Below are 16,267 nucleotides of genomic sequence, written 5' to 3'. Positions count from 1 at the left end.
TATGTGACTCGTTTTATTCGAGGAGGAGCCAATACTGTAATTTTCTGGTTACTCCACTCTTTTTAGCGAGGAATATAAAATATATATTTTTTGTTTCTCATTCAAGGGTTTTGAGTTTCAGTAGTCGGAACCGAACGGCGATGGAGAAACGACCTGCAATGAATCACGCAATCAAGAACTTGCGTTTGCGTGACTGCTTCCCAAAATTGACGTGAAGAGCTTGCATGTTTGAAAGCTGAAAAGCTTTCTTATCTTGTTCTTATTCCCATTTTTTTGGTGTGGTACATTTTTAAAAATGTTTAAAAACGCGTCTTAGTTTTTAACCAAATCTTTCAAATTGTTTCTTTGTTTTGGTCGGAGATCATTTGTACTGCCATTTAACTGGTATGAGTTCATTTATTCAAGATTGCACACAAAACGTTTTCAACACCTAGGTTATTCAGTATTCGGAAAAAAAAATAAAAATTTGAAAGCCTAAGCAGGAATTTGTCCAAGCATGGACAAGCAATCCACAGACTTGCGTGTTACTCAATATAAATTAAATGGTATTTTAAACGTTTTTGCTGTATTTGTCTAATCAGGTAGTTAAACATTAACTGCCCGGTTTTAAGCATTAAGCTTTAGGCGTCTTGTTTTCTTTCAATGAGTTCTTTTTTAACCTTTTTGGAATAACAACGTTTCAATAAGCTTTCACAAATAATTTCTTAGTAGCTTGCGTAGAAAGGCGGAGAAATATATTTTTCTGTTCACGAAATATTCACTTGGAGTCGGTGTTTTGAGAGGCGGCGAAGGACGTTATTTAAACCGACAATTAGATTATTTTGTCGCACGGTTTGGATATATGCATATTCTACGGTTCGATGTTATTTTTATTCTTTTCGTGACAATGTTTTAGTTCAGTGCTAAATTCGACATCGGTCTTTTGCTAAATATACTACTTGAGAGAAATGGAGCTGGTGAATTATATCCCGGAGTCCAAGACAAGTAAAACAACATGATCAGCGAACTTGTTTTGATACAACTCGTTGTGCATTCCTTGTGTGTGGCAAAGCTGAAAGAAATAAATAACCAGACATTTGATTCGTTTTAATATGCGAATCAAAAGTGCTCAAGCCGCACAGAAAAACAAACAATACGGAAAGTGAGTCAAAAGTGTGAAAAAAAAAGAAACGTGACCTGCGACCGCAGTTGTTCAGCTTATTAGATATGCAGGATATGCACATTTCGGCCGTCGCGATTGTTATTTCACTTTTCATCTACGCCACCGCTGCCTTTGAGGTTGTTCCTTGATGTATATTTTCCAGCCACCACACGCTCTTCGAAAGATGTGTCAAAAAAGGCTTCTAGATTCAAGAATAAAGTGGGACTTACTCGATACTGATCGAATTTCTGGGTTTACTGCCTTGGCTGCCCATCTCACCGAAACTTCGGATTCTCCGATCACTGTCGAAAACTTCCGAAAGCACTAACCCGAGTTATCACGGAAAGTGACCCCCCAATCGGAAAAAACTGCATGACAACAATGTGTAGACTTTAAAGTCCACACAAAAACCAAGCGCTAAGCTGTGATAGCGAGCAGGGTGGCCGAGAACTGGCAAATACGCAAACGTCGCAAGAAAAAATTTCGAAGTAAATTAAGACCAAAAAATACAACGGTTCAACGAAAAGTTAACTAAAGCAGAAAGCTGAATTATTCTACGTTTCACATGCCAAAAATTAGCTCGTATGGTGGGGGCTTTTGGATAAAATACGAATTTAACTACATCCATGAATTTTAAGGAGCCGTAAACAAACAAATTTTTCGGGAATGCAAATTCACCTACCTCCGCGTAAACTCGACGTGTGAGCTTTCTATATCGAATTGAACGATCAAACTCAAGATACTTAAAGCACATGAATCAGTCTATCGTTTGAAGGAAATACCTTTTTCTTTTAATTCAACTGGAGTGTGAAAAAACGCGTTAAACACAAAGTGGCCGAGAACTGGACCCGGCCGAGAACTGGGCCCCATACTGTACTGATATTCACCATTGTGAAATTGCACTTACTTTGACAAAGTTAAAGTTATTTTTGTAAATGAAAAAGGTAACGTCATTGATGTCACGCAGTGTTTTTTTTTAGCAAACTAGATGGTTTGCTGGTTTCTGACTATGAATGGGGGTGTGATCTTGCGGTATATTTTTTGAGCCTGACTCCGCCGTAAAACTTTTTTTTTATTTAGCAAGAACTGTGTCGATTTTCATTTCTGAACAATTGGTCGTCAAGTCGTTTGTCACAAAGAGTAGAATGTTTGTACAGCATGTTTGGAATTATTTTAGATTTGGTTAGTAAGACGCTTCTGAAGACCCGAGCAAAACATTGGGAATGTACAGTATTAATAGGAACTTGAATGGAATTTTTCACAAGTTGGATAAAGGTATCAACTGAAAAAAATGGACTTCAAAATGAGAACTTGGATTTTGTTGTAATTAAATTTTATCGCGGATTGGATGCATAATATCACGGCTTTGAAAGTCTTCAAATAATTAGAAAGGTTCCTTTCTTCCTTTTGATCTTATTGTTATTTTCATGTATTGATTATTCGAAAGTGGTTTTCGTTGATACGAAAAAAAACGGGTTTTCACTGAATTGCTTGAAGTATTTTTAGACGTGATAATATTGGCTTAATCAAATTACATTGTCCACGAAATATTTGTTATTCTTTTGTCTTGAAACTTTGAGGAAATTGAAATTTTTGTTTGACAGTAGTGTATGAAAGGCATTTTATAGAACTGAATAAAAAATAAGAAACATTGATAAAGGTTATTTCAAAGATTCATTTTGCCTGATTTTGAAGGGTTTCAGGAGTTTTAAAAAGTGCTGGTAAACGGCTGTATGTTGTTTGTGATTACAGATCTTATTTAGTTTCGAACGCTCTAATTTTTGAAAGGTTAAAACAGGTTAAAACCGGGCGGTTTCATGAGTTTTTTGGGTAGAAAGGTACGGTGGTGGTCAAAAAAAAAATGTTTAGAAAGGAATGACTGTAGTAGCACGTAAGTCGGAGGTTTGCGTGAGTCACGGGGTATAGTATGCGTGAGCTGGATTTCCGGCGTCATAACGGCATGTTTTGTTTACTGAAAGATACACTCGACGTTTAGTTAGCTTAGTCGGCTTGGGAAACTATTTTAAAAATGAATGTTGTAATAGTTAATTAATAGTAATCTAGAATTAACCCACTCTCGATTGGAGTCTGTTCTGGATTCGCGCTACCTTTTCGCCGCGAAGGAATTTTGTAAAATTTCGCTAGTGGAAAGAGGTACTGTAAGAACAGTATCAATAACTCAAAAGGAGGAACTTCTTTGTAGCTCTGAATTAAGACGTATGATAAAATTTTAGAATAAGAAACTTTCGATATATGGTTTTCATATTGTTTTTGTCAATTTCCTTTTGTGGCAGATTTTTTGAGAATCAGCTTTTCTTTCGTGTGATGACAGACACAGGACAGAACGAGAGGTGGATGAGAAAGATGCCGAAGATGAATAGGCACCGAAAAACGACAAGAACCGTCAAGGACTTATCTTTAGAGGGCGGGGAGTTTTGGCATACTGTATTTCGAGGACTGGACTGGACTAGTAAAACGCGGACTAGTAAAACGCGGACTTGTAAAACGCGGACTAGTATAACGCGGACTAGTAAAACGCGGACTTGTAAAACGCGGACTAGTAAAACGCGGACTCAGGTAAAACGCGGACTTGTAAAAGGCGGACTAGTAAAACGCGGACTTGTAAAACGCGGACTAGTAAAACGCGGACTTGTAAGACGCGGACTTGTAAAACGAGGGCTTGTTAAGCACGGACTTGTAGAACGCGGACTTGTAAAACAAGCGCTTGTAAATCGGATAAAACTAAACGGTTTAGCGAGCGAAACAATTTGTGTTTGAAGCTCTTGTGTGTTTCTTCGACGGCATATTTCTAGCTTTTCTGAGCACTCTATGGTCTGTTTTAGCGTGGAGATGTTTTTGCAGTATAGCACATGTTCGTTCTGCAAACCCCTACTAAAACAACGGGATTGATGCTATGAGTTGTGTGCATATGTTTCTTTCTTTCCACTACTTGACGTCTGTTGAGTGCAGTCGTTTGTATTGCTCGCACGAGGTAGAACGGGGCCCGTCCAGAAATCAACAGTCAATGGTAAATAAAGGTGACGGGCCTACACGACTCCTACGTTCGTGACATTAGAATATTTGCCGTTAAATGTTTAAATTCGGTCTTTCGACCTTATTTGCTTCTGACTTCTTTCTGAGGGTACTGTTTTAATTTGGGGGCAGTATGTGGTAAATAAAGGTGACGGGCCTACACGACTCCTACGTTCGTGACATTAGAACATTTGCCGTTATATGTTCAAATTCGGTCTTTCGACCTTATTTGCTTCTGACTTCTTTCTGAGGTTACTGTTTTTTTGAGACATTATGTATTGAAGAGAGCCGTAAGATGATTGTGGCCAAGGAAGTGTCTAGAGGCGTTTTACAAGTCCGCGTTTTACTAGTCCTCGTTTTACTAGTCCGCGTTTTACTAGTCCGCGTTTTACTAGTCTAGTCCAGTCCAGTCCAGTCCACAAGTTAAAGACACATCAAGACCACCCCACTGTGAATTGCCATAGCACAGACAAAATTATAGTCAATATCTTATGTGTTTTTAAGAGAATTACATAAGAATCAAGGCATGTCTTGTCTTGCCTTACATTGACATGCAATAATTTGGAAATACTAAGCTCGTAACAGTTTAAGACAGAATCCATCAGGAATTTGAGTAACATTAATTTTAGTTACGCAAAAATTGAGCACCAGAATAATTTAAATCCTTGTGTTCTTTCATACCTTGTTAAAGGCTTGACATGTGATAACACCAACATAACACCAACAACAGTTCTTTATCAGTGGGGATTGAAGAAAAAAATGGAAACATCATCACACAGAGTGACCCCCATGCAAAAACACTCCAGGATGTCACGGGACTGTTTGGTGTCCGTCTGCCAATTTCTAACTTCAAATTCCAATGTTAAATTCACATTAAATTTTCAATATTTCTTAGTTGTCTAAATTTTACTAATTCTTTTAAAAAAACTATCACCTGCCAAACATCTCCAAAAATCACTCAAAAAATTACAAAATACCGCAATACATAGATACATGGGATGAGTGAAGTTTCCTTGGATTCCTTGAAACACCAACAAGATATTTCCGTTTAAGGTGGCTGATAATGGGCTTCAGTATTTCCCAGTCCTTAGTTCAGGACTAAAAGCCTTCATCAATTGCTATTACAGTAATGGTATGAAACAAATGTTCAATCATTCATCAACAAGTTGTGATCATTTTCTTGACAATAGTAGTTCCCCGGTAAACAGTTGTAGTACTGTCCCATCAAAGTGCAATGCCTGGAAAATACCGAAAAGCACACGACCTTCAGGTGAAACCGCACCTTACAGTATTACCAATACACTGCACTTTGCTAAGTCTTAAAACTTTACATTTTCTAGTCGTCTACTTCAATCGTTTATTTGTATTGTGTGAAATACATTTATAAATTGAAACCATCATGTCATTAAGAGTGTATCCATAAGAGGACCAGGCAACAGGTGATACAGCTCATATCACCGATTTCGCCCAAACTTAGCATAAATGTTGGGTATGGTGAGCTATTTACTGTGGCAAAACATCAACTCAAAATATTTTATTCCCTTCAAGTTATGGCACCTTTTGCAAAAATGGCCATTTTTCACTAATTTATGCATATTTAATTAGCTGACTTTGATTGACCAGTTCCACAAGAAAAAAAGACTTCTGAAAATAAATTTCACTGCATTATATTCTGCGGTTATTAGGCTTTAAGTACAATAATTCACTTCAACCGTCTGATTTGATTTCTTCTCCTCAAACGGTCTTTTGGAAGGTACACATTTCGTACTGTTGGAAATAGCCTTTAACTAGTGCCCATTATCTCCCATGAGCAACAACTTATATACATTATTCTTACATGGGTAATGAAATCCATCATTAAACTTCACAAAAATGCCACAAAATGTCTGGGGACTTCAATATTCTATTAGTATTGAGGAACTAAACACACGTGACTTAACGATTTCTTGCTATTTCATCAAAATTCACCGAAACACAGAAGCCATTTATTTGCCTCAATTTGGCACAAAATCGGTACGAAATAGCTAATCAAGCATAAATTTATAGATAACAATCAAAATATTGGCGAAGATTGGCAGTTAGGGCATTTTTCGGAGCGTTTTCAGAGCCATATAATTCGGCAATGTTGTGATAGTAAATGTAAAAATAGCAGCGAAAAATTTTCTTCAAAAGCTCGCTCAATTCATCATTTAGGCACATCAAAGTTAAGAAACAAGAAAGTAATACTACATACATGCCACTTATCGACACACAGATGCTTTCTTTTGAAGAATTTGTTCTTCCTCGCTGCATTTCGATCCTTCGATCGATCTCAATTGACATGTACTGTTGCTTTGAGGCGCGATGAACTTAGCCAATACATCGTGGTTCATTCTTCGTGAAAGGTGTAAACAGGTTGTCAATAAAGACATTCAAAGAGCTGTTTAAAGTTCACGGAAGGACACTTGTCTCAGCCAGTTTGAATGAAATAAATTTAACTGGAAAATAAACAGCCGCCATGTTGTATTTGTACCTTTGAGCCTGCCGTTTCAGTCAGCGGTAAAGCCGTACACTTGGGCAAGTACGTAGTGTAGTCATCATATAGTTGTTTGACTAAATCCTATATAGGGATGTTCATAGAGGGGATACATAGCCTAGCCCTACACAGCTATACACGCCTATACATAGCCCAACACAGCTATACACAGCTATACACACGCGTGTTCATTTGCTTTTCCTCCGCAAATGTTTGTTTTCGTCGGAATAAGTAGCGGATGGTGTTATCTACCCTCTGAACAACCGGGGCTTGATCTTAGCCTTATAAGTAGTGTGCGTTTCTTGTAAAAGTGAGAATTTTTTTCAACTTCTCCATTGATTTTTTTTTGATAAATAGTTGAAGAGAAATATACTGGATGCAGTGTAATGTATGCTATGCAATCGGTTTTGATGCTCTGAAATTGAGCTCTGAAATGTCGGAAACCGTTAAATAATCAGAGCAAGTTTTTCCATCTTATATCAGGTTAAAACTAGTATTAAAAGTTCAAGCAAGCAAACCGTGTACGATCTCCTACCGGTATACGTTGGATCAACTGAGTGATCTAATCGGTTTGACACATAGAAAACTGAAATTGAAGAAGCAGAGACCGATACAACGTAGAATGAGAGAGTTAGTCTTGTACTATATTTCGGCTGGCCAAACCAGCCTTCTTCAGGTACAAAACTAGTATGTTTATTTTTTGTTGTTGTTGTTTCTGTCTTTTTTGGGAGGTGGGGGAGGGGGTGAATATGGACATTCGAAGAAATGGCGGTCAGGTTGTCAGCCTGGCCTGTGTACATCTATTCCTTCTGTTCAAATCGTCTATATTATATTACACTTTGGCAGCTAGGAGACTTAATTTGTACCCACTCTCTTTTTCGGGATCCCACAAAGTTCTCCATCTGTCCATTTACCGATAAACGTCATTACTGCAGTTTTATTAATTTGTTTTAGAAAAGGGCTTTTATGGGGACAAATTTTTCCTCCTGAATGCCCACATTGCAAGTGACGAATTGCGGCTTCAAATGATAATTTTCTTCATCACCGACTCAATTTAAGTGGCTATGTGAGTTACAAAGACGCGAATGCAGACTTTTGTAGAGAGCTTAAACCCCGCATTAAAACTAAACAAATTTATTGCAAGACTAGGACTACGCAAGACGGCAAAACTTATTAGCTAATGTTTCAACCAGCACAGGTAGTCTTCTGTCTTCTTCGAGGTCAACGCGAGGGAAACCCGTTTTATTCTTTGTTGTTTTCTCTCTCTACATTCACACCTTTTATAGATATATGTATATATTTGCTGCGCCATATAGACTGCGTCGCTAAAGGCATTTCGTACTTGATAACTTTGTTCAGTTCAGCACAGTCGCTCCCCCAACTAAAGCACTTGCGCAAGAAACGATTACAAAACCTACCTCGCTATCCACCGTAAAGTGATTTATCCCGTGGTAAACGTTATTCTCCAATTTTGCTGAGTTATTCATTTTTTCCCATTTATGCCCCGGGGGTAGGGGAATTTGGTCCAAAAATGTAATCGTTATGCGCGGTATTAATCACTATTTCCGCCAGGGGAGGGGAATTTGAACAAGCAATAAAAAAATACAAATGTCTGGAAAGTAACTGGGAGACGTTGACATTTTGATTTATTTAACTGTGTAGCGTCTTTTATGCTAAAAATAATTGTTTATGCTCCAAAATGACGCTAAATGGCGGTATAAAACTGCTCCGACGTTTCGGCAATACTGCCTTCTTCAGGGTGCCACCCCCAAAAAGGCAGTATTGCCGAGACGTCGGAGCAGTTTTATTCCGCCATTTAGCGTCATTTTGGAACATAAACAATTATTTTGATTTGGTTGCCGTGCATGGCGACCGTTGAACAGAAAAATCAAGAACTCTGTTTCGGTGAAAGTCAAATGGAACAGTATTTTTTCTGGAAAATCTCTTCGGAGATTGACGGAACGTCAGAAATTTTCTTACCATTTGTAAGGTTTCCCAGTTCTAGTCTCCCATCCTTCAGGTCTCCCACCAACGGAAAGAAATAACAGGAAACTGAGCTACAAATGGTAAGCGACATCTATTTCGGTTAGTTTGCTATTTTTGGAAAGAAGCCTTTCCATTTTTCAGTGGTCATTCCAACCGGTTCTCTCCAACAAATGGTAAGCACCCTAGAGTTCGTTCAGCATCACATTGCGGTAAACACGTCAAGCTGTAGCTTTCCCTACGACAATTTGAAAATATTCTCATTTTCATCACAAACGCATCCAACGAACACTCGCGGAGGAAAAGCAAATGATCGCGCGTGTGGTCACGCGTGATGGACGCGTGATGCCCAGTGAACAGCCGTACCGCTGACTGAAACGGCAGGCTCAAAGGTAGAAATTCAACATGGCGGCTGTTTATTTTCCAGTTAAATTTATTTCATGCAAACTGGCTGAGACAAGTGTCCTTCCGTGAACTTTGAACAGCTCTTTGAATGACTTTATTGACAACCTGTTTACACCTTTCACGAAGGATGAACCACGATGGATTGACTAAGTTCAGCGCGCCTCAAAGCAACAGTACATGTCAATTGAGATCGATCAAAGAATCGAAGTGCAGCGAGGAAGAACAAATTCTTCAAAAGAAAGCATCTGTGTGTCGATAAGTGGCATGTATGTAGTATTACTTTCTTGTTTCTTTACTTTGATGTGCCTAAATGTTGAATTGAGCAAGCTTGTGAAGAAAATCTTTCGCTGCTAACTTTACATTTGCTATATCACAACATTGCCGAATTATATGGCTCTGAAAACGCTCCGAAAAATGTCCTAACTGCCTTTTATTCGCCAAAATTTTGATTGTTATCTATAGATTTATGCTTGATTAGCTATTTCCTACCAATTTTATGCCAAATTGAGGCAAATAAATGGCTTCTGTGTTTCGGTGAATTTTGATGAAATAGCAAGAAATCGTTAAGTCACGTGTGTTTAGTTCCTCAATACTAATAAAATATTGAAGTCCCCAGACATTTTGTGGCATTTTCGTGAAGTTTAATGATGGACTTCATTACCCATGTAAGAATAATGTATATAAGTTGTTGCTCATGGGAGATATTGGGCACTAGTTAAAGGCTATTTCCAACAGTACGAAATGTGTACCTTCCAAAAGACCGTTTGAGGAGAAGAAATCAAATTTGACGGTTAAAGTGAATTATTGTACTTAAAGCCTAATAACCACAGAATATAGTGCAGTGAATTTTATTTTCAGAAGTCTTTTTTTCTTGTGAAACTGGTCAATCAAAGTCAGCTAATTAAATATGCATAAATTAGTGAAAAATGGCCATTTTTGCAAAAGGTGCCATAACTTGAAGGGAATAAAATATTTTGAGTTGATGTTTTGCCACAGTAAATAGCTCACCATACCCAACATTTATGCTAAGTTTGGGCGAAATCGGTGATATGAGCTGTATCACCTGTTGCATGGTTCTGCCCTGTTCTCTCACGGGCACACTCTTAAGTAATAATGCAATCTCGAAAACTTTCTAGATATTATATTATGCACACTAATACAGCTCATGCAAGCCCTGTGACTTACACAAACACAGTTGGACTGAGTGCTACTTAAGTAACTGCTTCGTGGTTTCTGCTGTACTGAACCCTGCCTTTCAAGGCAAAGCGCCCGATTTTAAGCTTCTCAAGCTTCTCAATGTTCTTGTTCTAAATGTAACAGACCTGACAGGCTTACTAAAACCTCAAACTAAATCAATCTCTAAATTTGTTTCGTTTTAGTCCAGTATCCTTCTCAGTAGTATGCCATAACAAGCGATCAACCACACACCATCTTTCTGACATACATTCATCCCTTCACTTAACCTGCGATCAGGCGTTCTTTTTTCGATAAGAAGGGAGGGAGGGCATGATCTCAGGTTAGCCTTTGCTACACGCCCACCCATAATTTAGCGAGCTAGTTTGTTTACAAGGTCCCAAAATTCAGTTTCACATTTAATTACAGTAAACTTTACTTTTACGTTCCAATAATTCGGTGGTGGAAAAGGAATAATTGGACCTCACTTATTCATTATTCCTTTCAGTTTTCAGAGTTACTGAATCGTAGATATTATTCAGTTTCTTCCACGTGAGTGGCCATATTGTATTTTTAGAATCTTTACGAGTGAGTCAGTTAGAGCCATATAGCAGTTTAACCAACATGTCATAATTCATTTCTCGACAATAAACAAGCACGCGGTTACCTTCTACGATCTGAAGAACAGCCAAAAATTATCCAGTTTGAGTGTGCTTACTAAAATATGCCGAGCAAATATAATGCTGTTTGCAGGAAAAAAAACTAATTAACACTCACTTGATCGAAGTCTTTAATAAGAACGGCTAATATGCGAGTAATTTCAAACGTCATAATCGTTCATTACGAAGCCTTGACGACTTGATTAATATACTTTGAAGATTGATTCGTCTAGGTTGGTTTACATTTTTAACGGCATTCTATTTTAAAACTACATATTCAAGTTTACTTATGCCACGTGGTGAGAGGCGATCTTCAAAGCGAGCCCCTCCAAAGCCGGTTTCTAGCGTGCCAGCAGCCAGACCATCTTCCAGCGTGGCGCAACCCGCACCGCAACAACCTGGACTGTTTGGACAAATGGCTTCCACGGCTGCTGGGGTAGCGATCGGTTCAACTGTGGTGGGTACATGTGCTTTACAAAAACAGGAGCCTAACAATAACGCACTTAGCGCAACTGAAACAAAATATGAATTTTCTTTCGATCGATTGATCAATATCGGAACACTGTTAAGCGCGCGCATTGACAACCATGCACGAAATCGAGTATTTTTGCACCAAACTGGAGCATGCGTCACGCCCAAATCTGACATTCAAAACTTTCATCTTAACACACCGTTAAGGAGAGAATCACAGTTGATGCAATGTGTTTCGTTCGTTTTAACGCTATTCGCCAGTTATCTCTTTGAGATTCATGCACTTAGATTAGGTACTCCTCTCGTGAACTTCAGATATCAAGCTGAATATCTTTTTTTGATAGCCTATTTCTTTTTAACTGAAATGATGATTTAAAAACAACGACACAATTCTTGGCGAAGATTCGATTCCTACGCTGGCGCAATTTAAAGAATAAAGATAAAACTATGCAGTGAATAATAAGCCTGAAATCTAAATGAAAACCACTTACTTGTGACAGTCACTGTTTTGTAGCATCTTAGTACACAGCGACTGTTTATCCCTCCCTCGTTTTTAATATTAAGGTTGGCATTCATTTGTCCTTAGGGCGATGCTGTGAGTAGCGCTCTACTTGGTGGCAAGGACGGTGAATCAACCAAACACCAACGTTATGATGTACACGAGCAGGGTCCGTGTCAGTATGAACTACAGCAATTTGTGGAGTGTGCGCAGAGTCAGGGGGAAGTCACACTGTGCCAGGGATTCAATGAGGTTCTCAAGCAATGCAAACTTGCAAACAGTGAGTGTTTAAATTTGTTGAGAAATTCCCAACTAAGTAATAATAATAATAATAGTACACCTATTTCTACTTCGCACTTTTTTAAACGCCCATTGCACTGCCAGAACTTCATACCAACATTCTATATATGACTGGATTTCACCATTGTAAGCGCAAATCGCCGAAAACTTCTCCAAAGTAGACGATATAAAAACTAAAGTGAATGTCAGTCTTTTTTCTCTCCTCCTCTCTCTTTGCTACCTTTCAGCGCTGTAGTTCATTTTTTTTCCTTTCTCGGCATGTTTTTATGCCATTAGATAGCTACATGTACTATTGTAATTTGTACTTCTACTTTCTATGTTATCTTGTATTTTTTATTATTAATATTTTTCGTTCTCGTTGATGATGGAATTACTGTTAATATTGTTAATGTTTGTAAATGTTGATTTTAATAAAACATGTCATTATTAAAAAAAATGTTTTTACGCCAAATCGCAGTGTAATGTACGTGGTCAAAAACACTCAGGTCACTTTTCGTTGACCACGTTTTCATAAATCTAGTTATACATAAAACCAGATAAATCAGAAGGTAGATATTCGGAGTTAACTAGGACCCAGAGTTGTAACATTTTTTTATTCAAGCTCTTTTTTGTTGTTTTTAGATCTATCCTAAAAACTGTGTCCAAGAAAACCTCGACAGCTCCTAGCAAGCGACAATGTTTGGAGTCACTGTGTGTTTCCCTGCCGTGAAATAGCCACGATTGTTCTTGTAATAACAATACAAAACAATAGTCTATGACAAACATTAACTTTGATCGAATATGTTCTTGTACATTCTTGTTTCCTTTTTTGAAAGGTTTACGAAAAAGAAAAACAGGGTTGGTTTTACTTTTGTTAGTTGGCTTGATCCATCATATTAAGGATTAAATGATCAATCAGATGAGATGAAGTCACATCTCAACTAGCCTGCGTAGCAGGCGTCTGTGTAGTTTTTAGCGCGCGTTTAAAAGAGTGCGCGATAGCGCGTTTAAAAGAGTCGGCGATCGCGAGAAGGCTGCGCGAGGAAAAATCGATTTTTTTCTTCGCGTGGACCCCTCGCGCCTTTCGCGTTTCTCCCATACGCGCGCTAGAAACTACGGCGGCTGCTACGCAGGCTACATCTCGACTGCTCCTCTTTCTATTGGTCACGTGGCCAGCGAATTGAACTGCGTTGACTCTTGCTCCACTGCAGTGATCAAATTCCTAACTTCTCCCTACCTTATTGTACCAAATTACTTAGCTTCACATAAGAAGAAAGGATCTGATCATCAAAAGTAAATAAAGACTGAAAACTCGCACTCCACTCTCACTTTATGGTATTCAAATTCTTCGTTTCAGAGGTATCTATGTACTCGCACATCTCGCCATCTCGGCTGTTTTGCTCTGTTCTTTATTTATTTTTTCCTGTTGTTATCATAAAAACTGCTTTATTTGTTCCACTCGTATTATTTGTTTTTATCAGAAGATATTTTTGACTTAATTTTAATCGCCCGCTGTCACGCACCCGTTGGGAAGAGAAACAAACGCCTTCTAAACATAGATCTGATAGATATATAGTCATGCAAATAAAGCTTGTTGTTGTGTTGTTTGGTTGCTGTTTCGGGCTGTTGTCGTTTTAAAATAACGCGCAGAGATAAAATTTAACTTCTTTGCTCCCTGTGTTCCTTCGTTTTTAATTTAAAACAACAAGCGCTACACGAGCATAAATTTTCAATAAGTAACCTTGGGTCAATTCAATAAAAGATAAAAGATTTACAAGTGTAATTTACATGTGTAGCTATTGTTTTAGAGGGTGATAACAAAAGCTACACTTGTAAATTGCACTTGTAAATGTTTTATTGAATTGACCCCTGCACTAATAAGCTTCGGAAATGGAAACTCGCATTATTTTCTTGGTACCAGGGATCTACTTGGGTCACTTCGGTCAACTGGATTTCTTATTTACAAGGAAGATACATGCAAGACACAAGATACAATATAATTATACAAGACTTGGGCCCAACAGTAGTTTATTCCGAACATCGTTTCGTAAGGAAAGATAATACAAGATTACCTACTCTTGCCAACTTTGTTGTACCTAGTAACTGATCGAGTGTCAATAAGGAAAATGACCCTAAATTAGAACTAAACCAGAGGAACTGTTTAAAAGTACGACGGTAAAATCAAGTTACAATGTTCAAGCTATGACTTTGTTGTTCAACAAAGAAAGACTGCTGCTGTTGGCTTTTCTTGACATTTTTTAACGAGTGGGTACAAAAATAGTACAAAACTATAAACAAGACTAGCTCTAAATATCATGATGGACTAACTAGGCTTAATAGTTTGTATATAATAGTGCTAATATGCGTTATTCATATTTATAATGGAAGAAATACAGTTGCAATACAGTTCGAAATGCTATTAAGAGTCATTAGAATACTTATCAGTGTTTGTAAACTTGTCACCAGTTTCACTTCAAAAACTCAAGAGCCTAAAGACATATGGAAACTACAAATAGTGGTCCAATTTTGTTAAATATTACCATGCAAGTGTACTGAAGCGATAAACAAGTGACATTATTGTGATGCCATCAGGAACCTAAGATCTCAACCTGATGTTTTCAAGTTTTGTCCTTGTGCCACTGAAAAAAACATCTAAAAGTTATCATGGCTCCTTTCTTCCTTCAACAACAATTTACTGTTTAACTCCATCTTGACGTACTAGGCGCATTTCTTGTACGAGAAAGATCTATTTGCCAACTTTAGTACTTTTTAGCGAAAAGCATCAGAAGCATTAAAAACTCTGAGACAGTGTCCCTTTTAAGTGACTATGTCACCGGGATTTCGCAGATTTTTGGTCCAAACTGTTCTGAAATTAGTGGTAGGCAACTTAAGTAATAGATAAATACCGAGAACGGAGGTATTAATCCATATACATCCCGAGGGCCGTAGGCCCGAGGGATGTATATGGATTAATACCGACGTTATGGATTAATACCGACGTACAGTCGACCATATGGATTAATACCGACGTACAGTTAGTTAATATTCATCAGGGTTGTATGTTAAATAAAGGTTGTTGAATAACAAAAGAAAATGTGTCAATCATGAAATAACCCTAAATAAACCTTATCTTTGAACATCTAAGGAACATACAACCTTAATTTGCGGACAGAAATCAAGCTACGGCTATAAATATCGATATTTCGAAGACGCGCGGAAACAATTTGAAAACGTTTGCATAACGTTTTCAAATTGCAATCCGTTTCCATCCGAGCCATCCGCAGCCAAAGATGCTCGTTAACAGTTTCAGTGCTCTAATATAGCAATTTTTAATAAAAATGGATTATTAGTTTTAGGTTTCCTGTGACAGAATTATAGATTTTCGCGGTTAAAAAATCAGCTTAAATCCGTGACAGTGTCCCTTTAAATCGCAATTACATGTCACAGTCTGAGGTTATGCTACATTCTCCACGTAAAAACTTTCCCACGCTCCAGCTGAAGGTGGTGACAAAGATGGGTCACTATACCACTGGCAGTTGACTATACCACCCCCAGTGGATGAATATGAATTAACGCCTTGCCCGTCTAAGCGAATATAGCAGTTAGGAAACTGGAAACTTCGAAACGCGACGCTCGAAGGAGTCGTACACACTTGTTCAAAGAAAAATGTTTCCCAGGTGTTTGCAGTAAATTGGCAATTGACCTTGCCTCCTCCAGCACTCTCCCATGCACTCATACCCAGGCTGTCTAGGCGAATAAACACATTCTTGAACGCTACACTTTCTATCACGACTTTTATGTTGTAGGTAAAACTTTCAAGAGCCAATGAAGGGATCATTTCAACCGGGTATATGTAAAATGTCTCCCAAGGCCCGGGTGGTGTATACTGGCAGTTGACAGTCCCACCTCCGACGGATGAGTAGCTTGTTACTCCTTGGCCGTCGCAACGAAGATAGACATCGGGGAATGCTGTAGTTGCAGACCTCAGCGACTTTTTTGTCAAGCCATTCATACGTTCGAGAAAACGGTGAATCATCTGGATAGTGAATCGTACAGCATTATTAGGACATTCTCCGCCAGTGGAGCCCCTGTGAATGCCGAGAACGGTC

The 16,267-nt window shown here is 38.3% G+C and overlaps 1 protein-coding gene across 1 annotated transcript; it reads left to right on the top strand.

The window, feature by feature from the left end:
- Positions 1-11,096: 11,096 nt before the first annotated feature.
- LOC144645663 (coiled-coil-helix-coiled-coil-helix domain-containing protein 2-like) lies at positions 11,097-13,773 on the top strand. The gene is made up of 3 exons (XM_078505217.1): positions 11,097-11,366; positions 11,967-12,159; positions 12,801-13,773. The coding sequence occupies exons 1-3, from the start codon at positions 11,199-11,201 to the stop codon at positions 12,809-12,811; spliced, it is 372 nt and encodes a 123-aa protein (XP_078361343.1). The 5' UTR covers positions 11,097-11,198; the 3' UTR covers positions 12,812-13,773.
- Positions 13,774-16,267: the final 2,494 nt, after the last annotated feature.

This window comes from Oculina patagonica, chromosome 3 (genome assembly GCF_052425735.1).
Source record: "Oculina patagonica isolate OP01 chromosome 3, crgOcupat, whole genome shotgun sequence".
Classification (NCBI taxonomy): Eukaryota; Metazoa; Cnidaria; class Anthozoa; order Scleractinia; family Oculinidae; genus Oculina; species Oculina patagonica.
This window is presented reverse-complemented; position numbering and strand designations above follow the sequence as displayed.

Excerpts from the sequence above, each read along its gene's own strand:
- LOC144645663 (XM_078505217.1), top strand. The coding sequence starts at position 11,199 with ATGCCACGTGGTGAGAGGCGATCTTCAAAGCGAGCCCCTCCAAAGCCG. Across the intron at positions 11,367-11,966 it reads TAGCGATCGGTTCAACTGTG|GGCGATGCTGTGAGTAGCGC; the intron begins GTGGGTACATGT and ends ATTTGTCCTTAG.